At 38.2% G+C, this 27,008-nt stretch overlaps 1 protein-coding gene across 2 annotated transcripts in view; it reads left to right on the top strand.

Annotated features, from left to right (window-relative positions):
• Positions 1-27,008, top strand: part of FOLT1 (folate transporter 1) — a 339,568-nt gene that overhangs the window by 57,551 nt on the left and 255,009 nt on the right. For both annotated transcript variants that reach the window (XM_089403631.1, XM_089403630.1), the window contains exon 3: positions 25,018-25,094. In XM_089403631.1, the coding sequence (XP_089259757.1) occupies positions 25,018-25,094 (77 nt within the window). The remainder of the gene's footprint in view (positions 1-25,017; positions 25,095-27,008) is intronic.

Here is a 27,008-nt window from a genome sequence, read left to right as displayed (position 1 = left end):
CGAAAATCCAGGTAATAAAGAATTCTTCTATTTCTCTACTCTTACTGGTTCTATTGCAAATAGTGAAGACTTGTGACTAGTATATAGTGGTGCCTCAAGGCACATGACGGGAGATCAAGACAACCTCGCAAGTCTATTGGAAAGAAGATTGGCACAAAAGGTGGAACTTGGAGACAATAATAGTTATGCAGTCAAAGGCATTGGGAAGACATCCATTGAGCTAGAATCAGGTGATAATATTCATCTTAGCAATATATCATATGTGCTAGGTTTGAAGAAGAATTTGGTTTCTATTTCATGCTTGCAAGATAAAGGCGATAGAATCACTTTTGTTGATGGCAAAGTTCTTGTTTAGCCCAAAGGCTCTAGTGTAGATTTTGCTAGAGTAATTGGAGTTCGTGAAGGAAGGTTGTATAGACTTTTGAAACAACATACTCAAGCACTTACACATAATGATATTAATCCATGTGAGCTTTGGCATAGAAGATATGGTCACCTTCACTATAGAGCTTTTCCTGCCTTAAAAAAAATGGTTTCAGGTGTATCAGATTTGCAGGAAGAACATGAAGGAGTACGTAAAGGATGTGTGCTTGGAAAGAATGTCAAGAAGCCTTTTACAAGTAGCGGGAGTAGATCCAAGGAAGCTTTGGACTTAATCCATTATGATGTATGTATGCCAGTGAAGTCCCTTGGAGGTTCTTTGTACCATATAATATTCATTCATGACTTCTCTCGTGAAACATGGATTTACTTCATGAAGATGATAGATGAAGTCTTTGACAAGTTCCAGGAATTCAAAGCTGAAGTCGAAAATTTGAAGGGAAAGAAGATCAAAATCTTGATATTTGATAATGGAGGAGAATATACCTCCAAGGAGCTTGTTTCCTTTTGCAAAGAAGCTGGGATTAAGAGGGAGTTGATAGTCCCTTATAATCTGCAACAAAATGGAGTTGCTAAAAGAAAGAATAGAACCATTGAAGAATCCATCAAGGCAATGATGTATGACCAAGATCTGCCTATGTTTCTATGGAGTGAAGCATCGATGACCGCTATCTCCATTCAAAATAAAAGTACTCATCGAATCTTGGAAGACAAGACTCTTGAAGAAGCATTCACTAGACAAAAATCCCAGGTTGGTCATTTATATTCATGTTCCTAAAGGTAAGAGAAGGAAGTTAGAGCCTTCAAGAAAGACAAGAATATTCGTTGTTTATAGTGAATCATCAAAGGCATATAGAATATATATTATAGGACTAAAACAAGATGAGTTAGCAAGGATGTGACCTTTGATGAGAATATGGCTTATTAGAAATCTAAAGAAGTGGAATCTGATAAAGGTGAGAAACATAAAGCTCCTAGGATGAAGGATTTGATCCATCAAGTCCTTCTGAACATCCCGTTGATCATCAAGAAGAGCCAAAAGGGCCAAGTGAACCAGTGGACCCGATTGTTCCTGAAATCAAGAAAAGGCCAACCTGGTTGAGATCCACTTTGTAGGAAGCTGAAGGACATGCAACACCACGTGGCACCTTCAGGGAAAGCAAGAGGCCAAAGAGGTATTCTGGTTATGCAACATTAATGACTAATCTTATTGATGTTGAACCTTCCCCATATGAAGAAGCAACCAACCAACAAGTTTGGAAGGATGCGATGTTGGAAGTGTTGAAGTATGTAACTAGGTTCGGTCTTCATAAATATGAAATGTACTCTTGATTCTTGTATATTGTAAAAAGAAAGATTTTTTTTTTTTTTTGTAGCATGGGTTTCATGCAAAAGGTCAATTTATTTGTCGGTCAAGCACCCATTGAGTGCTTCTAAGATTTGTCATAGTGTCAAGAAGTCAATTGAGTCATTGTCATATATGAAAGACCCCATTGGGCACTTTGTATCATGTAAAAAATATTGTTTGAGTCATAAGGTATGTCAAAGATCCCTCCAAGACAAGTCGGCCTATTAGGGCTCCCAAGAAGCCTATAAATAGGAGGCACTTGGCCTCATTTGATACACATCCAATAAGTTTGTTGAAGCTAAAGAAAGGCAAGAAATACCTAGCAAAGAGAAGGAGAAACTAAGGAAGGAAGAACCAAGTTTATGGAGGATTATTTTTAGGGCTACATCACTTCACACGTGTGAGATTAGGACATCACTATGACTACAACAAGACCAAATTTCAGAATTGTCAAAAAGCCGAATTTTGGTACGTAGAAGATCTACCTTGGAAGCTGAGTTGTCAAAAAGGAAGTATATCAAGTGAAGGAGAGAGAAGATCATTTCAGCCACCATTTTTCCCACATGCGAAAATCAGAGATTGCAGGAAGGGCTGAAAAGTGCAGTTCTGAAGCAATGACTAAAATCTGAAGCAGAGGCCGAAAATCTGAAGTGTGAAGCTAGTTTGAGTTGGGTTGACTTTGTGGAAGAGAAGTTCTTCAAAGGAAAGGTTGACTTGGTCTTGGAGGGGTCTTAGGTCTTGGAATTCATCATTTAAAGATTCTATAATAGAAGAATTCTTGTAGGTTTTCCTCTCAAGAGGAGAGGTTTTGGCCTTGGCTAGCAACCTACATTCTGTGTCCTCTTATCTCATTGATCTTCATTGTTTGGTAGTTGTTTGATGATAAGAACATAATAATAATCAAGTGAAAGAAGAAGCTAATAACAAGTACATCAAGTTAAGTAAAAGAACATCACAAGCAGTTATCAAAGTAAGAGAAATCACCTAATTAAGCTGCCCCTAGATTTCTCAACAGGGTATCAGAGCTAAGGTGACAACATCAAGGAAAGGCAACTTGAAGATCATCCAATTGAAGAAGGATACATAAGGGCCGAGCACAAGGAGATCATCAAGGAGAACTATCCATCTCATCACAAGGATCATATCATCATCAAGCATCCATCATCAAGGAGGCACCTTCAATCGTCAAAGGAGTAGTAAAAGTCAACATCATCAAGAAGGCATCAAGTGGAAGATATCATCATCAAAGGAGCATCTTCACTTGACAAGTAAGTATTCTATATTATATATCTACAATGACTTCTTTCTGACAAGTAAGTATTCTATATTATATATCTACAATGACTTCTTTCTGCAAGGAAAACAACAAACTGGTTGGGTCATCGAATTGCTTTGCATGGAAGAAGAGAATAGATTTGATCCTCATACAGAATGAAGTTAGTGAATATGTCATAGGATCAATCACTAAACCTCCTCAAGAGCAATCTCTAGCACTATCAAAGTACATGAAAGGAGAGATAAGGGCTCAATGGATCCTCATTGAGTCAATCAAGCATTCTCTCATCCCTTATGTAGCAAAGTTGAAGACAACGAAAGAGATCTATGAAAAGTTGGTAGAATTGTTCTCTGTAAGTACTGTAGGAGAAATTATATCATTGAGAACTAAACTATACAAGATGAAGGTATCATCTGAAGAAGGAGTAGCCTCATACCTTATGGGGGTATCTCAAATAAGAGATCAACTACAACAGCTAGGAGAAATAATGTCCAATCGAGAAATGACCACCATAGTGCTCAATGCACTACCTGATGAATGGGGCAATTTTGTATCAAGTATCTATGGAAAGAAGGAAACTACCCAATTCAATGACTTATGGTCATTATGCAAGATTGAGGAAACTAGATTAAAGGCGAAGACTGATGTTGGATCAAGTGAACAAACTCAAGCATTTGCAGTTATGACAAAGAAGAAAGGGAAATCTCGAAAAAGATTTCAAAAGAAGATTGATATGTCAAAGATCCAATGATATAGATGTAATGAATATGGTAATTTCAAAAGGAATTGTCCTAAACTCAAGAAGGACAACAAGAAGGGAAAGGAAAGAAATGAAGTCCATATCACTGAAGAAGTGGAAGGACTAGAAAATAAGAAATCAACGAAGGAATAAGTGATAGACCTCCACTATTAGAAGGTCTCTTCACACACTTAATCTACTTTCAAGCATATTGAAGTTAGCAGTCATGATGGAAAGCATCTCACATATGATAGGATGCATTATAAAAGAAATAGAGATGACATCATCATAGAGGCATGGAAGGAGAGCCGAAGTAGATGTTCATATGGTTGAAACTGTCATCATAATAGAAAGGAAGTAGCTCATGATATCATCATTAGAAGCATAGAAGGACAACCGAAGTAGCAATCTATATGGTTGGAGAAAGTGATTTAGCAAGAAATAACATAAAGAGATCATCATACAACATCATCGTTAGAAAGGAGCATTTGCGGAATAAGGATCATCTAGATCCTTCATTGGAATCCTTGTTAGAAGGGGTTTATCATTCTTTGGAGAAGCAAGTGTCTTGCAGATAGCCTATAGTCCATGTAGTGTGGGATCCACAATTTAAAAGGATCATGGTATGATGACAAGATGTACAACATGTCAAGTTGATTGAAGTAATTTCATCTTCAAGCAAGGAAAGGAAGCTGCTATGAGGTGTTAGAGAAAGGCATAAATATTTTCTTATACTTGATAATTACTTGTGATGTTCTTCACTTCTTATTAGGTTTCTTTATATTTTCTTTCTTTTAGTTCATTAAGCAATTACCAAAGCAATAACACATAGAACAATGGACACCAGATATAGGCTCACAGCTAGGGAAAAACCCCTCTCTAGGGGAAAACCCAGTCAATAATTCTTCCTTCAATAGTTTTTCAGAGATATTCCTAGAATCTAGACCTCGACACAAACTTTCCTCCACACCAAGTCGACCTTCCTCTTCTCTTGTAGATGATCCTACTTGACTTGGTCGTAGCAACAACAATAACAACACTTTCTTCGACCCAACAACTTCGACCTTGCTTTGGAGACTTCAATCTTCACTAAAAGACTTTGATCTTCACATAGGAACTTCGATCATGGCCCAATACAACTTCCTGAGGAAGCAACACCTAGCAACAACAACTTCGACCTATACTTGGATCTAGCAGTAGCAACATGTAGCCACTGGCTACAACATCAACAAGAGAACTTCGATCTTCCAAACCAGGGCACGAGAGATAGAGATAGATGCACCAAAATTTCGATTTTCCTCCCTTCCTTCTCCTAGACCAAATTCGCACTCCCTTTTCTTCCTTCCTCTATTTTGCACTTTTTCTAGCTTCAAGAGATATTGAACTAGCTTGTTGAGTGAGTGCTTCAAATGGAATTCAAATTGCTTCATTTATAATCCTTTGGTGAGGTCGAATAGCCCTCTTTGAGGCCGACTTGATCATCTTAAGGCCGACTTGGTGTGGAGGAAACATAATTCATATTTGACTCAATACTTAACCTTTTTACATGATTCAAAAGCCTAAGAAGGGTCTCTTTAAAAGTACAATGACTCTATTAACTAGAATAAATTCTAGAAGTCCTCAATGGGGACTTTGACCTAAAACATGATGACCCAATCATGAAACCCATGCTTCAATAAGTCATAATAATAATAATAATAATAATTTATTCTTTTGACAAGTATGTTATAAGATGACTCAAATACATTTAATGAAGACCGAACCTAGTTACATTTTCCAACACTCCCTCTTAACTAGGGAGGTATTCATCATATACAAGGAAGATCTCAACTATATGAACCACGAAGAACTTTAGGTATCGTAATGCCATGGACTAGATTTCTGACCAGGGAAATCTATCCATTGGTCTCTTAACAGTTTAGGCACCGCAATGCCATGGACTAGATTCCTAAACAGGGTAATCTATCCAAGTGGGAATAAGATGGACTCAAGCTTTTAGCCTTTCTAGGTACCATCAGGCTTACTTACTAACCATCAACACAGGGATCAAGGTGTGTATCCAAAACAAAGCTCTATGACCAACACCACCTTTCCAACTTCGGGACCTAGACATCAACACAAAGTGCTGGCCAGATGTCCTCCCAGACAATGCTCCACTCACAAAGCCTCAACACTCCTTGATCCATCAGATCAAGGATAAGTTGGATAACCAATATCTCCTAATCAATCTAATTGGTAACCAACATGCCTTTGAGAGATTCACCTGTACAAACACAACCCCAACCAATAATATACTTTCACATGTACATAATCAAATACAAACCTTCGGGGTCTTCTAGACAACTAATGTTGTTTCTCAATGCAATAGGACTATCTAATATCAACTGAATCTTTGACAAAAGATTCCTCAATCATATGCTTTCATACTTCATATACAACAACATATCTTTCAAAAAGCATTCTCTAATTAAAACTATGCTATGCCCTTTCAAGCAGGGAGCTTCCCTTTATCCGGACTCCCTCTTAATCTCAGTGGGATCTCTCTTATTTAGGCTCCCTCTGAACCGAGGGAGATCAACTTCTTTTCCTTGATATTAGAGAATCTTTTGTGGCTTCCAACCATTTCATCAGAGTTATCATTGCCATCACTATTCACATCATGCTTATCAACAAACATCTTCACCATATTGAAGATTGTGTACCTGCACAACTTAGATAGCAAGTACAACCAAATCTATAGAAGCATGAAGTTAGCCATATCAGAATTATGGAAGCATTTCAACCTTATATATATCAGATACCCAAACTTAATTACAAACAAGAGACACATACTCTTCAACATCTTGCTAGGGACTTTGTCATAAACCCTAGACTACTTCATAACAACTTTCATTATATCTAGGGTTTCAATGTTTCTTCCAAAGGTATGGCATACCTTACTACAACACATAGCAAAACCTAGAAACAATTCAAACAAATATAGATCTACAAAGTTTCTAACAACTTTCAAAATTCATATGTTAGACTTCCTACTAGGGTTTCATACAAATCCTAGATTTCATACACGAGAATTAACAATCAAAACCAATCACAGCTTAGTCATTAACATGACTAACTTCTACTAGGGTTAGTTGGAAACGCTAGATTTTTCAATCAAACATCAATCACAACTAAAACTCAGATTTCAACAATCTTACATAAATCTCAAATTATCACATTGTCAACATATTAGATATTTTCACTTCTACTAAGGTTTAACTCCAAAACCCTAGAATTTCACAAATACTATCATTCTAGAGAAAAAAAACTTTGACTAGGGCTTAGTTCCAAATCCTAAAATTCATGATCATCGATAAATAGGTCAACTCATACATCTAGGACTTCATCATCATGCATAGGCATTTCATATCATGTGTTAGTCAAACCCAACTTCACAAATATCAATAAGAGTTAGACATACAACAAACTTGATTAGACTAGGGTTTGATCGGACAAACACACATTCCAAGGAAATCATTTCTAAGATATTATAGGGGTCTTGCTTACACATTCCACCAAACCCTAATGAGTTAGGGTTTCAATATAAGAACATGGCAAACCCAATATTACCAATACTTCAAAGGTTCAGGATTTTAGAATTTATCATTCAACCCTAACAAGTTACGTTTTTCCTGATCATACCAAAATCCCAAACATACATCATCAACAAAAACTTCAAATAACATTTCTCAATAACCTTAAGCAGTTTAGAGTTTCAGACATTAACATTAGCATACACTTAGGTTAGGGTTTTCCAGAGAACCTGTCTAGGGTTCTATAAAATCAGTTAAGAATATGAGGGGGGTAGATTTATCAAGTGATGAATCACCCAAAACAAGAATCATTATGATTCAATATAGCTAGACATAACAATGTTAGTAATAGATTGTCAAATGAATAAACATTTATTATAAAGAAATCAATGTTTTGTAGTTTAAGGCATACCTTTGTTTCTTGACAAACCTTGTCTTGGGAGGCTCTCTTCCATACTCCTTGAGGATATAGTAGATGTTTTCCTAATCAAGACAATAGAGGGAGAATGGTGATTAGTATTTAATATAATCAAAACTTAAATAAGTACATGAAACCAAAAACTGAAAGGAAATGAGATACTTATCTTTGGGAGATGTTGAGGGCTCCCTCCAAAGCTTGAGGGATACCTATAAACTTATAAAAACAAAAGAAAATGTCTTTTCCAAAAACATGTTAAAAACCTATAAATTCTAAAACATAAAAAATACAAAATAGGATATCTAAGACTAAAAGCAAAGGACTTAGTAGTGTAAGTCCCTTATGTTAGATACTTCGTGTTTGCCTTTCTTTGGATCTTCTTCTTCAACAATGTTAGCATGATCTCTATCTCTCTTCTTATTCTTTGGATCGTCGGGACAATCACTCCTGTAATAACTCCTCTTATGACATTGATAGCATTCTACCTTGGACATGTCTACTTTCTTTCTTGGTCCTTTTGATTTCTTTCCTTTGTGTTGAGCAGTGTAGGCATTTGAAACTCCTTCAGGATTGGCAACTAGTGAGATCCTTAATTCTTCTTGACTGCAGGCAGTCCATAATTATTCAAAAGTGGGAGCTTCCTTCCAACTGTTAAGTCCTGTAGCAAATGTACCCCAAGTAGGTGGCAATCCTAATAGAGCAGTGATCACGAGTTCTTTGTCTTGAACAATTTCATCAATGGCCAAAAGATCATCTCTGATTCTCGCTATCTTCACAAAGAAGGAGGCCCAGTATCTTCTTTAGTCATCTTTGTGGTCCTTCTTTCATTCTTCAAGCTTGCTACTTGACCAATGTTCTTAATAGTGAATAACTTTGACAAGGCCTCATACATTTCTTGAGCATGATTAATGTTGGCTATAAACGGGACAAGGTCATCCTTTATTCCTTCTACCATTAGTGTCATGCCACTAATTCTAATTCTCTGAACTTCACTTTATCAACATCACTAGAGTCATCTGCAGGCTTCTTAACTTTTCCTTTGACCAAGTCTAGAACCTTGTTTTTTTCAAGGACGAGGTCAATCCTCGTCTTCCAAGACCTGTAGTTTGAGGCTCCTTCAAGTTTGTTCTATCCCTTGATTGTGTTAGATATTGTCTTTGAAGATAATAGACTTCTTCCCTTGAATAATCCCTTTGAATGACTCCTTGATCAAGTGCTTGAGACTGCCTTTTTCTTCTTTCTTCAACAAAGCTCTGATACCATGTTAGAAAATTAGAAAGGCAGAAAGATTTTCTTATACTTGATAATTACTTGTGATGTTCTTGACTTCTTATTAGGTTACTTTATATTTTATTTCTTCTGGTTCATCAAACAATTACCAAAGCAATAACACATAAAACAATGGACACCAGATATAGGCTCACAGCCGGGCAAAACCCCTCTCTAGGGGTAAACCCATTTAGTAATTCTTCCTTCAATAGTTTTCCGGAGATATTCCAAGACTCTAGACATTGATACAAACTTTCCTCCACACCAAGTCAACCTCCCTCTTCTCTTGCAGACGATCCAACTTGAACTGGTAGCAGCAATAGCAGTAGCAACACTTTCTTCGACCCAACAACTTCGACCTTGCTTTGGAAACTTCGATATTCATTGAAAGACTTCGATCTTCACATAGGAACTTCAATCTTGGCTCAATACAACTTCCTGAGACAGCAACACCCAACAACAACAACAAGAAGTTCGACCTATACTTGGATATGGCAGCAACAACATGCAGTGACTGGCTGTGACATCAACAAGAGAACTTCGATCTTCCAAACCAAGGCACGAGAGAGAGAGAGATAGATGCACCAAAATTTCGATCTTCCTCCCTTCCTTCTCCTAGACCAAACTCACACTTCCTTTTCTTCCTTCCTCTATTTCGCACTTTTTCTAGCTTCAAGAGATATTGAACTAGCTTGTTGAGTGAGTGCTTCAAATGGAATTCAAACTGCTTCATTTATAGTCCTTTGGTGAGGTCGAATAGCCCTCTTTGAGGCTGACTTGATCATCTTAAGGCCGACTTGGTGTGGAGGCAACATAATTCATATTTGACTCAATACTTAACCTTTTTACATGATTCAAAAGCCCAAGAAGGGTCTCTTTAAAAGTACAATGACCTTATTAAATCAGAATAAATCCTAGAAGTCATCAATGGGGACTTTGACCTAAAACATGATGACCCAAGCATGAAACCCATGCTTTAATAAGTCATAATAATAATAATAATAAAAATTCTTTTCTTTATTCTTTTGACAAGTACATTACAAGATGACTCAAATACATTTAATGAAGATCGAAGCTAGTTACATTTTCCAATAGGAGGAAGTCTAGACGACGAAAGGAAGGAAGAGGTATGTATATATTTGATAGATAAAGTCGTGCTTTCATATGATAGAATGGGTAGAATGCTCTATCTCATGAGCATGATGAAGAAAACTCTTCCTTTAGAAAGATACGTGAAGGCATGTAGACAATATGTCTTGAAGACTTCTACATATTGACAAGATGAAATCAACATAATATGACCTCATGAAGAATATGAAGAGACTATGGTTCCTATGGTGAAGGAACTATGTATGGAAGATCTTGCGGAAGCAATATGTGAAAAGGATGAAAGAAGAGTTTATGAAAGATGTATCTATAGTCACATGAGATAGGATATGTAATCAACATCTGATAACTAGAAGGATTAGCTATGACATCTTCATGAAGAAGGTGTGAAGACCCTGATGTGTATACTAGAAAAGGAAAACCTTGGTAATGAATGTCTTGGAGATGGATTCATACATGTGCAAGATGTTCATGCTGCTAGAAGCTTATGTCATGACGAAAGGTCATCATAAAAATGTAACTTTGATCTTATGTTCATTTTTAATTTTTGAGAAAGCATCTGGTTGGGTTGAAACAGGGCTATCGAAAAAGGGTTGTAGAAAGTTTCCTACAACTAAGTACTCATGAGATTGGATGGAAGATCCTGAAAAAAGCATGACTTGGAATAGGTAGTTGTATGAAGAATAGGCAGGTGTGGACTAAAAGATCACTTCCCGATGAAGAGAAGGATGACATGACTATTGGTTCAACACTATGTTTCATTGGAGGGAAGTGATGGAGAAGATGGCTGATGCCCTACAAAGAAGTTTTAGAAAAAGAAGGCTCCATGATAAAGAAGTTGAAGTTAATGACATGATGACGAAAGAAGGAGCTCTACAAGCAGCTAATAGTATGATGATCTCCATCAAAGATAAGATAATTGTTGTTGATAACAAGTCCATAGTTAAGAGGGAGCTTGGGCAAGTCCCTAGGTAAGAGGGAACTTGGGTATATTCCTTTTATAGGAATGAGTAGATCCTCCCTAGTTAAGAGGGAGAGATAAACACATCATTCTTGTCTTCATGTTATGAAGAAAGAATGGAGGATTGGATAAGAGTCTAGTTTCCGATACTATTTGAGGATGAGGTAGGGCATCCAATAGGTAAGAGTAGTCGAAGGGAAATTCCTTAAGGATGTGTTAATCCAAGACAAGAATGGTCCTAGAAGGACATACCTTGTGAACATCCAGATGGGGTATGTGCCTTAAGCAACAATGCTGATGGTGTCTATAGGTCATTGTCTCACTAGCATTGTGCTCTTTTCTTGTGGAGAGATAGCGCTGTTAGTCAAGGCCTTGCTACGTGACAATGCTGGTTGGTATGATGAATGATATTAGATGAAATAATAGCTTATGAGATGGCTTACCAATTCGACCCTTCTTATGAGAATTTTTCAGTATAAAAATTTCCAAGTACCTTGCATGTTTTATGAATACCTCCCTAGTTAAGAGGGTGTGTTGTAGTATGTAACTAGGTTGGGTCTTCATAATTATGAAATGTGCACTTGATTCTTGTATATTGTAAAAAGAAAGAAAATTATTATTATTTTTGTCGCATGGGTTTCATGCTCAAGGTCAATTTATTTGTAGGTCAGGCACCCATTGAGTGCTTCTAGGATTTGTCAGAGTCAAGAAGTCATTTGAGTCATTGTCATATATGAAAGATTCCATTGGGCACTTTGTATGATGTAAAAGAAATTTGTTTGAGTCATAAAGTATGTCAAAGATTCCTCCAAGACAAGTCGTCCTAACGCAAGACAAGTCAGCGTATTAGGGTTCCCAAGAAGCCTATAAATGGGAGGCACTTGACCTCATTTGAGACATCTCCAAGAAGTTCATTGAAGTTAAAGGAAGGCAAGAAATACCTAGCGAAGAGAAGGAGAAACTAAGGAAGGAAGAGCCAAGTTTTTGGAGGATTATTTTTAGGGCTACATCACTTCACACATTTAATATTAGGGCATCACTGTGACTGCGACAAGACCGAATTTCAGAACTATCAAGAAGCCAAATTTTGGTACCTAGAAGATTTACCTTGGAAGCAGAGTTGTCAAAGAAGAAGCATATCAAGCGAAGGAGACAAAATATAATTTCAACCACTATTCTACCCACACGTGCGAAAATCAGAGATTGTAGGAAGGGCCGAAAAGTGTAGTTCTGAAGTAGTGACCGAAATTTGAAGCAGAGGCTGAAAATTTGAAGTGTGAAACTAGTTTGACTTGGGTTGTTTTTGTGGAAGAGAAGTTCATCACAGGAAAGGTTGACTTGGTCTTGGAGGGGTCTTTGACAAGGGTCTTAGGTCTTGGAATTCATCATTTAAAGATTCTATAAGAAGAGAAAATTTCTTGTGGGTTTTCCTCTCAAGAGGAGAGGTTTTGACCCTGGCTAGCAACCTACATTTTGTGTCCTCTTATCTCATTGATCTTCATTGTTTGGTAGCTTGTTGATGATAAGAAGATACTAATAATCAAGTGAAAGAAGAAGCTAATAACAAGGACATCAAGTTAAGTAAAAGAGCATCACAAGCAATTATCAAAGTAAGAGAATACACCTAATTAAGCTACCCCTAGATTTCTCAACAGGAAGAATACCAATCAATTATGAAGAATGATGCATGGGAAATTGTGCTTAGACTTGAAGGAAAACCAATGGCGTCCTCCAAATGGTTATACAAGATCAAACATGTAGTGGATGGCAGCACTGACAAATACAAGGCGAAATTTGTGGCTAGAGGTTTCTCCCAGAAAGAGGGAGAAGACTATGATGATAATTTTGCTATGGTCCCCAGATATACTATATTATATCCATTATTTCTATTGCTTCTTCTATGGTTTACATCTTACATCAAATGGATGTAAAGACTTCTTTTCTTAATGGTGTGATTGAAGAAGAAGTGTACTTAGAGCAACCTCAAGGTTTTGAGGTCCATGGTAGAGAGTCTCACGTATGCAGGTTAAAGAAAGCCTTGTATGGACTTAAGCAAGCACCGAGAGCCTGGTATACATGAATTGACAATTATCTGATGAGACTTGGTTTCTCCAAAAACGATGCTGATCCAAAGTTGTACTTCAAGGTCGAGAAGAATGAACTTGTGATCCAATGTTATATGTTGATGACCTATTTCTAACAAGTATGGAGCATCTTATTATTCAATGTAAGAGGAAGATAGCTTCCGAATTTGATATGAAGGATCTTGGGTTGATGCACTATTATTTAGGGCTAGAAGTATGGCAAAAGCCCATCAAAATCTTTCTTGGTCAAGGAAAATATATTATCAAGATCTTGCAGAAGTTTGGTATGATGGATTGCAAGTCGATATTGACTCCCATGGTTACAAATTTTCAAAAGCTAAGAGACTCTGAGTATGATTTGATAGATCCATCAATGTACTAGAAGTTGATTGGCTCGTTGATGTATCTGGTTAATACCAGGCCGGACATTTGCTTTGTAGCAAACACATAAAGCCAGTTCTAGGTGGAACCTAGACATGATCATTGGATTGCAGCGAAGCACATACTCAGATACTTTTGTGGTGTAATTGATTTTGGTTTGAGATATGTCTCAAACGACGATATTCAACTGCAGGGTTATACAAATGCAGTTTGGACAGGGAGCATTGAATATAGGAAGAGTACATCCAAAGGTTGGTTCACTTTGGGCTCTGTTATAATTTCGTGGATGAGCAGAAAGTAGATATCTATCGCACTCAGTAATGCGGAGGAAGAATATATTGCAGCTAGCTTGGCGAGTTGGGAAGCAATATGCCTTCAAAAGTTACTCGCGGGACTATTTGATCATGTGCTTGAACCGACTGTGATTTATTGTGATAATCAAAGTTGTGTGAAGTTGACAGAGAATCCAGTGTTCCATGACAAGTTGAAGCACATCGAGATCAAGTACCACTTCATCCGTGACATGGTGCAAAAGGGAGCAGTGAAGCTCCAATATGTCTCCATTGATGAGCATATTGTAGATATTTTGACGAAGCCTCTGTCTCGTGTGAAGTTTGTATACTTCAGAGACAAGCTTGGACTTGTGGAGAATGCCTCTCTCATTAAGAGGGAGTGTTGATGAGATAACATCATGGACTAACATTCTCCCTATGTCCTATGTGACTAGAATTATGGAGAATGGTCCAACAAAGGACAATCATTCTTCCAATGTTTACTATATTGACAAGAATTAGGAAGAATGGTCCTAGAGGCCCATAATTACTCTTATAGAGTGTGGCCCTTTCAACATCAAGATCATTTAGCATCAAGCCCATAATTACTCTGGTAGAGTGAGGCCTTTGGGGATTTACCATGTGCCAGATACCGACCAGAATGATGGTGAACCAAGGCTAGTCTGTATACCATGTGTCAGATAGACCATAATTATGGTGACTAGTTGATGCTAATGATGTGCCATGTGTCAAGAGTATCAATCATAATTATGGTGAGGATGCACCATCTGTCAGAGATTGTTAATTTTTGGTATGTTCTATGCTTGAGAGCAATTTATTAGCCCAATATCAATATCCAGTTTAGCAATCATATCAGCATGATAGTAAAATGCAAATAGAACATAAACATAAACAGTAGAAGACAAGCCAAGACAAGAGGACACAAGATGTGGCACCAGCCAGGGACAAACCCCAATGTGGGGAACCCTTGATCAATTCTTCTTATATTCTTCAATAGATAGTACAAATTTACAAATTTGATAATTTATGATAGCAGTAGTAAGGCCTTGACTAGAAAAGTCAATGTTGGTCAAACATGCTAGAATTCTTCCTCTAAGTAGCTCGATCAAGCCCAGTCAACTTCGACCTTCAAAAGTAAGCTCAATTAGCCCAAAACACTGCTCATAATTTTGTTTACATTCCGCAGTTGATTGCTGTTCTGGTTAGGGCACTTGCTGCAACCCTAAACTCCCTTGACAATCTCCAAACAGTCCCTAAGAGAGCTGCGGCATACCCTTGAGGAGTTCAAATACCATCAATCCAACAACCCTCCACAAAACACTGCTGCAACATTGTTTGCACTGCTGTTTGTTGCACTCCTAGTTAGGGCACGTCTTGCAGCCCTAGTTCCACCACACAGTCAACAAACAAGCCCTTGTAGGGCTGCGGTCCACCTTGGAGACCCTCCTCTCATGCCACGCTGCCTCCTAAAGGTGTTGTCCACCCATGACAACCCTTAACACAACCTCCAGCTGTGTGCTATGGCCTGCGGCCTAGCACAACAACTTGTTGTAGCTTTCGACCTTCACAAATGTTACCCAAACAATCCCAAACAACAATGTTTATCTTCCTCATGAACTCGACCTAGCTGTCTGCACCTGCCAGCACCCAACTGCATACATATCCAGCCCTACGCTGGCCTCTCTTCAACGAATTACTTCTCCTTGTGGTTGCGACTTCCCTACCTAGCAAGCACACCTAAACTAGACCTTGGTTCATGCCCTAGAACAACCTTATTCACCACGCTGTCACCTACAACACACAGAAATTCCCATGCTGTCCTTCCAGGCTCCTTCACACTGTCTTAGGGCTCCTTCTTGGCTGCGGCTAGGGCTTGAGATCTTTCTTTCCACCACGTCCTCCTTTTGAGAAGACATACCCAAACAAGTGGAGAGAGAGATCATGAGATGAGATGATCAAATAATGACTTGAGGTCTCCTCCTTTTATATGCAACGTTGAGGATGAACTGGGGGTTAAAATGCTTGTTTTGCTTGTTGGCCGACCTTGACAATTTGTCAATAATACAAATAAATTCATATCTTCATTTTTACATGTCGGAATTGGATGATCTTTAGATCAATCCTACACCTCTCGGAGAGAGGAATTCAAGAAAAATAACAGCTGTCATAAATAAGGTGACGCATATGGAGTTTGGCCCTAGTTGCCAATTTTAACAGAGGTGCATACCATAATTATGGCAACCTGTTGATGCTGTTGATCTACCATGTGTCATAGATGTTTGACCAGAATTATGGTAGTTTGTTGGTGCTATTATCCTACCATGTGTCAAATACATTTGGCCAGAATTATGGTAGTTGATTGATGATGATTTGTTATAACCTTTTCTTAGAGAAATTTGTTCACAAGAAGAACATCTGTCTAGTCATTATGAATACCTCCCTAGCTAAGAGGGAGTATTGAATTTTGTAGCTATGGTTGATCTTCATAATTTATATTTTTGGGTCTTGTAATGTATAAAGAATTTGTAAGACATGTTCTTCATGTCATTTTGATTATTTAGCCCTTGAAAGAATTATTGTAAGACATGCTTTTTGTGTCGGATTTGAAAAAGAAAATTTTGAAATTTGAAATTTGAATTTTTGGCTCTAAGATAGTCAAGTTGGCCCTCCCTCAGGTCAAGTTGGCCCCAATGAAGAAACACACCCATTCGTGTGTTGAAGAATCTAGGGCAATTAGAGTCACTGGGATTCTTCTAGTCATGATAACTATTTGTGAGGTGTATTTAACTTTTTCTTCTTATTCCAATCTTCACTTGTTATTATTAGAGTGTGTCTTCTTTAGTTCATCAAATAGCTACAAAAGTAAAGAGACAAGAACACAAGATGTTGGCTTTCTGCTAGGGCCAAAACCTCTCACTCTTTTGAGAGGAAAACCCGCACAAAATTATTCTTATAGAGATTCCAATTGACGAATACCAAGACCATGACCTTTGACCTATTATGCCATTCTAAGACCAAGACACCAATCCTCTTCTTTGTCATAGTTGAGATCATCATCACTGCTACTAAAGTCATCATCATTGCACCACTGAGATCTTTACACCTTGCTGCATCTTCATCAAGAATATTGTTGCACCTTCATCAAGAATATTGTTGCACTTTTATTGAGATCATTGCTATTCCTTCTGAGACCTTCATCATGACACCAAGATTTATATACTGCTTCCAGAATACATGTTGAGACAGAAAGTGTCATTTCGGGATCCTTCTCTTCACAAATATGCTGAGATTGTGAGGCTGCTTCACTGTATTGGTAGGCCGAGACTATGATCATTACTGACATCTTCATTATTACAGGTACACCGAGACAATAACTACTTTCCTTGTACCCAGATCATGATCTTAAGTATGCTGAGATTGTCACCACCGAGGGGGATGAGACTGTAATTTTTCTCACTGTAATTGTCCACGAAAATTGTAGAGGTGTCTACTGTACCCATCAGAGGTTACTGAGCTTATGGACAGACCTTCGAAAATGTCATCCGAAACTGTCTTCCTGCACTTCCTATACCCATCCAAAGTTTAGAGAGAAATCCGAGTTCTGTGCTTTCGGTGGTGACTCTAGTTGGGTATTTATAGTTGTTTGTTCTCCATATTAAGCCGACTTGACCAAGTGAACTGATGTGTCTCTTATATGTGAGCCGAATTGATATTTATATACATTTTGAGGCCGACATGACTGCTTTTTATATCATTTTGCTGGCTGACTTCTTCAGGAGGATTGTGCTTGTCTTGGAGGGCTGATCTAGACTCCAGGTTGACTCATATACATTTTATATATGCTCAAGAAGAGCTCTTCAATATTTTTTTTTGACTCTTTGACTTTCCTATAACACTTCAACACATGCTAGACCTATGCAATGAGCAAGAAACTCATTTTTACAATTTACAAAAATAATATTTCTTTTCTTTTACAAGTACAAAGATCAAAATTACATTTATGAAGACCGAACCTAGTTACACTTTCTTCAACACTCCCTCTTAACTAGGGAGGTATTCATAATGGTACTTGGTCATTCTGAATCTGAAGAATTTCTCATAAGAGGAATCAGATTGGTAACCCATCTAGATAGCACATAGTAACCAACATTGTTTCCACATCAAGGCCTTGACTGACAACTCTATCTCTCATTAGATCAGAGCACAATGTTGGCGAGACCAATGACTATAGACACCTTCATCATTGTCTCTCAAGGTACATACCCACCCGGGTGTTCACTGAGTATGACCTTCTAGGACTATTCTTATCTTGGGTTCCCAGCCCTCAAAGAATATCGGTCCTCTTTCCTACTCTTATCTTGGATGCCCTACACATCCTCAAAGAGCATCGGATGCCAGATGATTACCCAATCTTCCATTCTTTCTTCCTAAGTGAAGACAAGAATGTTGTGTCTATCTATCCCTCTCAATTAGGGAGGATACATCCATCATGTGTCTACATTTCTCTTCATGGCCTTCAATAAGACTTACGATTGTTAGTCCTGGTCTAGTGCATGACACATGAAATAGAAAAACACAACTATCACTCATTTTTAATCAGGGGTGACCCAATCCAAGCTCCCCCTTAGCTAGGGACTCTCTTATACATCAACAACTTCTTCTTCGTGGGTTCTTCAGTTGCTTGATCAACTTCTCTCCTTGATGTCATGAAATTCAGTTGAGCTTCTTCCTTGTAGGGCAACAACCATCAATCACTTTCCTCCGTAGTTCGTCATGTCATTCCTTTCTTCATGGAAAGTGGCCTTCTTCATATCTGGAACCTTCGTCATATGGCTACTTCTTCCTTATCATGTTTCTTTTCAGGAGTTTCCATCGACCACATGAATGCTAGTTGTACTTGTACTTTCAATTCTATTCCAGTAGCCCTGCATGAACTCATCTAGATATTATTTACGAGATTAAAACATAATATTAAATCAAATCATACCTTACGAGATGGCTCTTCATCATGACAACGTCTTGTAGATATCAACATCCTGCAGACATGTTCACACATCTCTCAAAGATATCCATTGTCAAGGGTCTTCATCTTTTACATCAGAGTCTTCATATCTTTTCGGGAGATTTCCTAGTCAAGTCTTCTTGGTTTTTTGGATGTTGATCGCCTTCATCAGGGTTGCATATTTCACAATCTCTTCCTTCCTCACACATTCCATTCCTAGGAGCTTTCAATTAGAGTTTCTTAATTGTAGTCAACCACCTCATACTTCATATGAGGACATATTATGTTGATTTCATCTAGTGTGACTTATGCCTTCCTGCATCTTATCAAAGGAGGAGATCCTTTTTCTCTTGATCATGCTTCTTAAGATAGAAGTAATGATCCATGCTACCTGCAACCATACGACATGACATTATAATATCAATAATCAAACACAAGCATACATACCTTATTTTACCTTTAGGTCATCTAGGCTTCTTCCAGCAGCTTCTTTGATTGAACGGTTTTCAATCCTTGATCTGCTTCATGTCATCACACCATCATCTCATGAATTCCATAAGTTGGAATTCCTGATGAAACAATTGCTTCCTTTCTAGATTAGTGAACCCTCCGATGAGGATCTTATCAGAGAACCTTGAGGATCTTGCACATTCCTATTTGGTAGATGTTTCCTTTTTGACTTGATGTATGATGAGTCTTGTCCGGGATGACTCCTTCCTTTTCTTCAATGTCCACTAAGGTTCCCAAGAGCTATATCCTTCAAGTTTCATGGATTTTGTCCTTCATGATTCTCATGGTGATGTCACGAGCTCTTGTTTCTAATGCTTCCATGATGCCACCATGCATCTTATTATCTTGGTAATATCTATAACACAAGATTTAAGAGCTTATGATAAGACCCTTTTGTGAGGGATACCATCTTACTCATAGTAGAGATTTGTTACTCCCTCTTTCCTTGGCCCTTTTTCTTCAACTTCCTCCATCTTTTCCGGTGATATGAGCTTCTTTCTATAATCTTTCCATAGCATTGAATCTTAGCTATATTATTTTGTCTTGCTTGAGGACCAAACTTCCCTTTCCTTCTTGCACATGTTTGAGTCCTTTTAACCTTCAATACTTTTGCCATCAACTTATCTTTCTCTATTTAGCATAGAGACCATAAGTTGTCGAATGAGGTAACTTTCTTATCCCATGGATATTTGTTACCTTGATTATCTGTTAGTGCATTATAGATCAATGATGGTTATCTTCCTTCCTAGGTCTTGTAGATGAGACCTTATGAAGATATCCTACATCTTTTGATACCTTTACTTTCATGTAGATTAGATTTCATGTGACCTTCTTCATTGCATCTTCAGAGAATGAGTTTATCTTATACATCTTCTTTGATGTCTCCAATATTGCTATATGAGGGGATCTTTCATTAGTATCCCTTTCCATGAATTCAGAGGAGACCTTTTGATATATTCAATGACTTCAACTATTTAGAGGACTATGTCCATCCTCCTTCTTCATGCAAGGAATCTTGATGACCCATCCAACCTATAGATCTCCTTGCAATCATGAAGTCATTTTACCAAATTGATTAATGAAAATACTTACTTGAGATGTGAAGATAAAATCTTCACCTTGATCATGTTGGAAGTGGTAGATGCATTAGAGCTTCCTCTTGAATGATCTTCTTTCAAATGAGAAAGCTTTTCCTTAATAGAAAAGGTTGCTCCTTTTGATGAGGATGATTTGCTGCTTCCTCGGATGATCTTCTTCTAGGGCAAGGAGATGATTCTTTCTTGAAGATGACCATGCCTTATTGCCTTCAATATGTTTTGCGTTCTTTTGTAGTGTAGATCAGGACTGCTTCTAGGACTTTGACCTTCTCCAAGATGATGATTTTGAGGTCTTTTGAGCTACATTGCTTTGTAGACATTTTGATGAGAGTTTTGGTGGCCTTTTGATGATGAATGTGGAGACAAAAGTTCTTGCTGTTGTAGATTGATCCTTCAGTTTTGACACAACTCTTCAACTTGCTTTGATGCCCTTCTTGAAGCTGATCCTTGAATGTCTCTTTTTGCTGCCCTTCCTTTGAATTCAGCACCTTAGCTCTGATACCATGTTGAAGAATCTAGGGCAATTAGAGTCAATGAGATTCTTCTAGTCATGGTAACTATTTGTGAGGTGTATTTATCTTTTTCTTCTTATTCCAATCTTCACTTGTTATTATTAGAGTGTGTCTTCTTTAGTTCATCAAATAGCTACCAAAGCAAAGAGACAAGAACACAAGATGTTGGCTTTCTGCCAGGGCCAAAACCTCTCACTCTTTTGAGAGGAAAACCCGCACAAAATTTTTCTTATAGAGATTCCAATTGACGAATACCAAGACCATGACCTTTGACCTATTACGCCACTCCAAGACCAAGACACCAATCCTCTTCTTCGTCATAGCTGAGATCATCATCACTGCTACTAAAATCATCATCATTGCACCACTGAGATCTTTATACCTTGCTGCACCTTCATCAAGAATATTGCTGCACTTCTGCTGAGATCATTGCTATTCCTTCTATGAGACCTTCATCATGACACCAAGATTTATATACTGCTTCCAGGATACATGTTGAGACAGAGAGTGTCATTTCAGGATCCTTCTCTTCACAAATATGCTGAGATTGTGAGGCTGCTTCACTGTATTGGTAGGCCGAGACTGTGATCATTACTGAGATCTTCATTGTTACAGCTACACCGAGACAGTGACTACTTTCCTTGTACCGAGATCATGATCTTAAGTATGCTGAGATTGTCACCACCAAGGGGGATGAGACTGTAATTTGCCTCATTGTAATTGTCCATGAAAATTGCAGAGGTGTCTACCGTACCCATCGGAGGTTACTGAGCTTATGGACAGACCTCCGAAAATGTCATCTGAAACTGTCTTCCTGCACTTCCTGTACCCATCTGAAGTTCAGAGAGAAATCCTAGTTCTGTGCTTTCGGTGGTGACCCTAGCTGGGTATTTATAGTTGTTCGTTCTCCAAATTAAGCCGACTTGACCAAGTGAACCGATGTGTCTCTTATATGTGAGCCGACTTGATATTTATATACATTTTGAGGCCGACATGACTGCTTTCTATATCGTTTTGCTGGCTGACTTCTTCAGGAGGATTGTGCTTGTCTTGGAGGGCTGATCTAGACACTAGGTTGACTCATATACATTTTATATATGCTCAAGAAGAGCTCTTCAATATTTTCTTTGACTCTTTGACTTTCCTATAGCACTTCAACACGTGCTAGACCTATGCAATGAGCAAGAAACTCATTTTTACAATTTACAAAAATAATATTTCTTTTCTTTTACAAGTACAAAGATCAAAATTACATTTATGAAGACCAAACCTAGTTACACTTTCTTCAACATCGTGAAGGCAGAACATCTATATAAAAGCATTCAACATCCTCCTCAAGAGCACCATTTGCCCTCACATAAAAAAGACAAGTTTTGGGCATCCAAGCGAAGATCAAGAAGGACGAAGGATGAAGATCATCTTTTATATCTCTCTCTCTAATTCACATCTCTTTATCTAGCTCGCATGTGTGTTTCTGGGCAGGCCGAATTTCTAGGCAGACTGGGAGGCTGAATTTCTGAGTTTTCTGGGCATATTCTGGAGGTCGAATTTCGGCCTAGGGCAGATCTGATCCGGCCGAATTACAGGACACATTGGGGGCTTTACTTGAGGGATGTGGACCAGGTTTGACCATTCGCTTGTTGGCATAGTTGACTAGCAACATTAGATGTATTTCTTGATGAACTGAAGAATTTCTCTAAGAAAAAGGTTGCTAGGTTTTCCTCTAAGTGGATTTTCCCATGGTAAATCTTATGTTCTCGTTTGTGCATTGTGATCTCTACTGTTCTTATGGTTTATGGTTGAATTTCTAAAGTGTACTTGCTTAATGATAAACTGGAATTGTTAAAAGAAGAACTATATCATTAGAAGTAATTGTCAGAATTTTCAGAAATCCATGCTTGTATATATATTATTATATTGCACTTGAAAAATCAACAGGTTAGAGCTGAGCTGACAGTGGACCCTTACTCTGTGTGTGCCCACCTTAGCATGTTGCAAAGACCTTTGCAACCTTGGTAATATGATCGGTAACATGACCCCAAAGGGAGCATTTATGTGGTTAAATGTACATGTAATGTGTAAATGTGTATGTAATAGGGCTGGCCTAATAAGAAAAGGGTCACATGTGTAATGTGGGAATAGATATGAGCACACGTGGCCCCTTTCTTATTATGTCGGCCCTATTACATATACATTTACATTTAACCCCATATATGCCCCCCTTGGAGTCATATCACTTTTGTGTGATCATGAAGGTGATCATAGTCATGGAGTAGACATGCCACCCCCATCCTCTAGCAGGTTTCTAGATGCAGGAGTTTTACTTTTAGCTTCTCAACATCCAACGTTATGTGGGGGGCGTGTAGGTATTGCTTGTGTTGCATGAACACTTTCACCTAGTACTCTTCTTCTTCATAGTTCACAGGAAAAGAAACTAGAAGTTTCTCATGTCAAGAGGAAAGCTTAGTAGTTACTAGATCTCTTTTTGTTTTTTCTGTTAGAAATAGTCTCTAGAACTTAGTTCTTTGTCTTTAATGTGGATTATTTTGTAAATATTGTATGATAGTTTTAAGTTTGAACTTTGAACCTACCTTTAAAGTGTTGATTGAATCTTACAACTCTGGTAATGAATATCATGCTTTGTTTCATTTCGTGATTGATGTTATTTGTTACAATTTGTTGATGACAAATTTTATATGTTGAAACTTGAAGGTTGATATCGTGGTTGATGATTGATCATTTGATGACAATGATATAACTAGTAGATGATTGATGTTTTCTGTGTACTAATTGGTCGGTGCTTTTGTGATCATCATTAATCCTATAGCTAAATTTATAATTTCATGTTTTCTGCACTTGATTCGACTTTCTGCAGGCTTTTTTTGAATATATATCCATCAAACTATATTAAAGTACGTATTATATAAACAATGCTCCCAAAGTTCTCCTCTCCTAGAAGCTTTTTGAAAATTGTGCTTCCTGTTCCCAATAGTCTTACTCTAGATGATGAAAGGGAAGTGAACCTCAAGTATTCCAATGTCTAATTTGTCAGTGGATGTAACTTATCTCAAGTATGAGGCCATCAATTTTTAGATTGTGGAAGTGATCAACTTTGACCAAGTCAACTAGGACCACATTGATTCTCTTTTCAGTATCTTTTAAGGTTACTCTTGATTTTCATTCTGGTGGCCTTTTCGTCTAAGCCCTTGATTTTCACTTAAACTGCCTTTCAGTTTCAGCCTTTGATTTTCACAGTTGCCTTTGACTCTTTTAGTGGCACCTTAGGGACATGTCCTACCATAATGAACATTAATATTCAACACTTTTTACCAGGGTTCTAATTTTCGCACAAGCATGGTCTTTCAGACCAAATTGCTAGTTTTATTGAATTGTATCTGTCTTTGTCCTATATTAAAACTTTTCTTGTTTTTTAATATTTTTAATTTTAAGAAATATTCTTGTCGTCCCCATCTGCACCTCCCTTGGAAATTTGAGAGTGCCTTCAACCGTACTCAAAACCCATCCACTTTACCCCTGTCCCCTTGTCTTCAGGATGTGGTGCAATATAGGTTGCAGTGGATCTTCTCTTTTTGTATTTGGTTAGTTCTTTCAAATGTATATGTATATTTGGGACCTATTGTTTAAGAACTATTACTTATATTGACTTGTATCTTGGTTTAATTTTTTAAAATATTTTTCATCCCCATCTGTCCCTCCCCTTAAAATTTGGAAGTACCTTGCAGCCATCCTCAAAACTTGTCCACTCACCTCCAAGACACAGGTGCAATATAGGTTGCAGTTCATCATCTCTTTACATTTGGCTAGTTCTTCCAAACACACGTGATATTCATGACAAGCGGTGAATTCTATGTTTCTGAGAGTTATGAAGGTAAGATGAAATTAAACAACTTGATTTTAATATTGAAATTGGTTAGTGACATATTTCAATATTCATCTTCATTTTCCATTGTCTAAATTAGATTGCAAAGGTGCCCCTTTCTTTTCATCCAACGTTGTGACTCGTATTTAACAATGTTTTATCTTGTTTACTGTCTACATGTTTACAGGGCCTAAAAGGACTTTATGCTGGATTCTATCCTGCCGTTCTGGGTTCAAGTTTATCGTGGGGCTTGTATTTCTTTTTGTAAGTTGTTTTGATGCTTCAAACCACCCTCTATTTTTCTTAGAACAATTGTATTATGTATAAGAAACAAAATATCATTAGAACCTCGAGAGCATTAGCTTGCTTTTGTAACTCACGTTCAGTGAGGACTCAACAGCATAAGCTGGCTTCTATAATGTACTAATTTTCAGTATTGGTTCTTTCTTGTTATGCTATCATTTTAATTATTAGAATTTCACTCTACCAAAAATCTGCAATTACTGTGTATGTATTTGTAGCATCTCCAGATAGTTAGTGAAGGATATTAGGGTGCACACATTTACCCACAATGGTGAATAGCACAAATTGATATACACTATGATTGATGTGCAAAGATAATATGATGCATTGATTGAGAGAAATGCTGCTAGATGACAAACCTGCCTCCCAGTATTTAGACAAAACAGGTATTTGTCAGCATTCAACGTATGTAGATGTAGCATTGATGCTTGTAAATCAAGTCTCAAAATTAAAGCTTGATGGTCTTTGAAGTCTTGAGTAGCTAAGACTCTAAGAGCCTAAAAGAGCTAGAAACTAAAATACTTAGAAATGAACTTGACATAACAATGAGAGAAGGTTAATCTTGTGCTTCATTGTCCAACTTAAAGCCAAAAACTGCGTTGCTGAGCCATTTTATTGATAAATCATGAAGTACAATAGGTGCCTGGAAAGTATGCACCCGGGCTTGCCCTAGGCAAACTAGCTAAGCCCAAGTGATGAATATGAGATCTCCTCCAAGAGTACTAGCTGGTTCTCCTTGGCTCTACGCTGAAATGCCCAGAAAGTGTGCCGTTGGCTGAGTTGGAACCCCTCTTTGACTCCTCAAATCTTCCTAGAAAATTCTGCCAAATTAAGCTTGGCCTCTCCTCAATAAACCCAAAAAAACCGAGAAAGAGTTTGTCCTAGTTTTGACACTCCAAAATTGACCCCAAATGCTTGGCCCTCCTCCACAAGCAGAAGATGTAACCTGCAACAGATTTTGTGTTCGCTGCTCCTCCAAAGTGCTGGAAAATCCCCCAAAATAGTTGCAATCTCCAACAAAATACTTCCCCAGACTCCACCTCAAGTCTCAACCCCAAAATCACTTCACTCCTCAACCTCCTAGCGTGCCTCCTCCAAGAACTGCGCAATCCCTGCGCTGTTGCTGCTGAGCCTCTCCACAAACTCACACTCCCTACTGCTGGTACGAACCAGAATAGATGGAACTCCCTCCTTGGGTTGACACTCGAAGTCCACCGAAGCAAGGGTTGAAATTTCCGCTTGGAAACGTTCGTGTGCTAAACAACACTTGCAGACTTGGCTTCCGCCCAAGCGTTCTATGTCAAAGACAATTTTCTCAAAGTTGAATGAATGACCAAAATGAGTGCCTCTAGCTCTTTTTATCAAAGAGCCTCCAAGGTGCCCATGTGGGCCCAGCCCGACTTCGCCCCCACCAACTTCGCTCCAATGGGAGTGTGTTGCCCATGTGGGTCGCAATTCTCTATGAGTGGCCCCCACGTACCACTAGTGGCTCGATTTTCTCCTCCATCCTCTAATGTTTGGGCTCACATTTGATAAAAAATACATGTGGGGCCTCTAAACCCACACTTCCTAAGTGCTAATGCGAATTAATTCAAAACTGGCCAAAAATTGATATTTCCCTTAGCAATGTTGCTAAGTGGGAATATCATAGTCCTCCTCGCCAAAAATTTCTTGTCCTCAAACAATGCCTGAACAAGCATCCTCTCTAGCTGTTACTCCCCACTATCACTGCAAAATGTGCCAGGGTCCCAAATGTGCCACTGAATCGTCCCTGACCTCTACACTGTCCTGACGTGAAAGAATCCTTCAATACCAGGATCCCAGGCCATCTTGTCCAACGTGAAGCTCCCCTCGCTCCACTCACTATCTTGCCCG

This window comes from Pinus tabuliformis, chromosome 2_1, assembly GCF_031772625.1.
Source record: "Pinus tabuliformis cultivar Carrire ecotype Pingquan chromosome 2_1, CPIR1, whole genome shotgun sequence".
NCBI classification, from domain to species: Eukaryota; Viridiplantae; Streptophyta; class Pinopsida; order Pinales; family Pinaceae; genus Pinus; species Pinus tabuliformis.
This window is presented reverse-complemented; position numbering and strand designations above follow the sequence as displayed.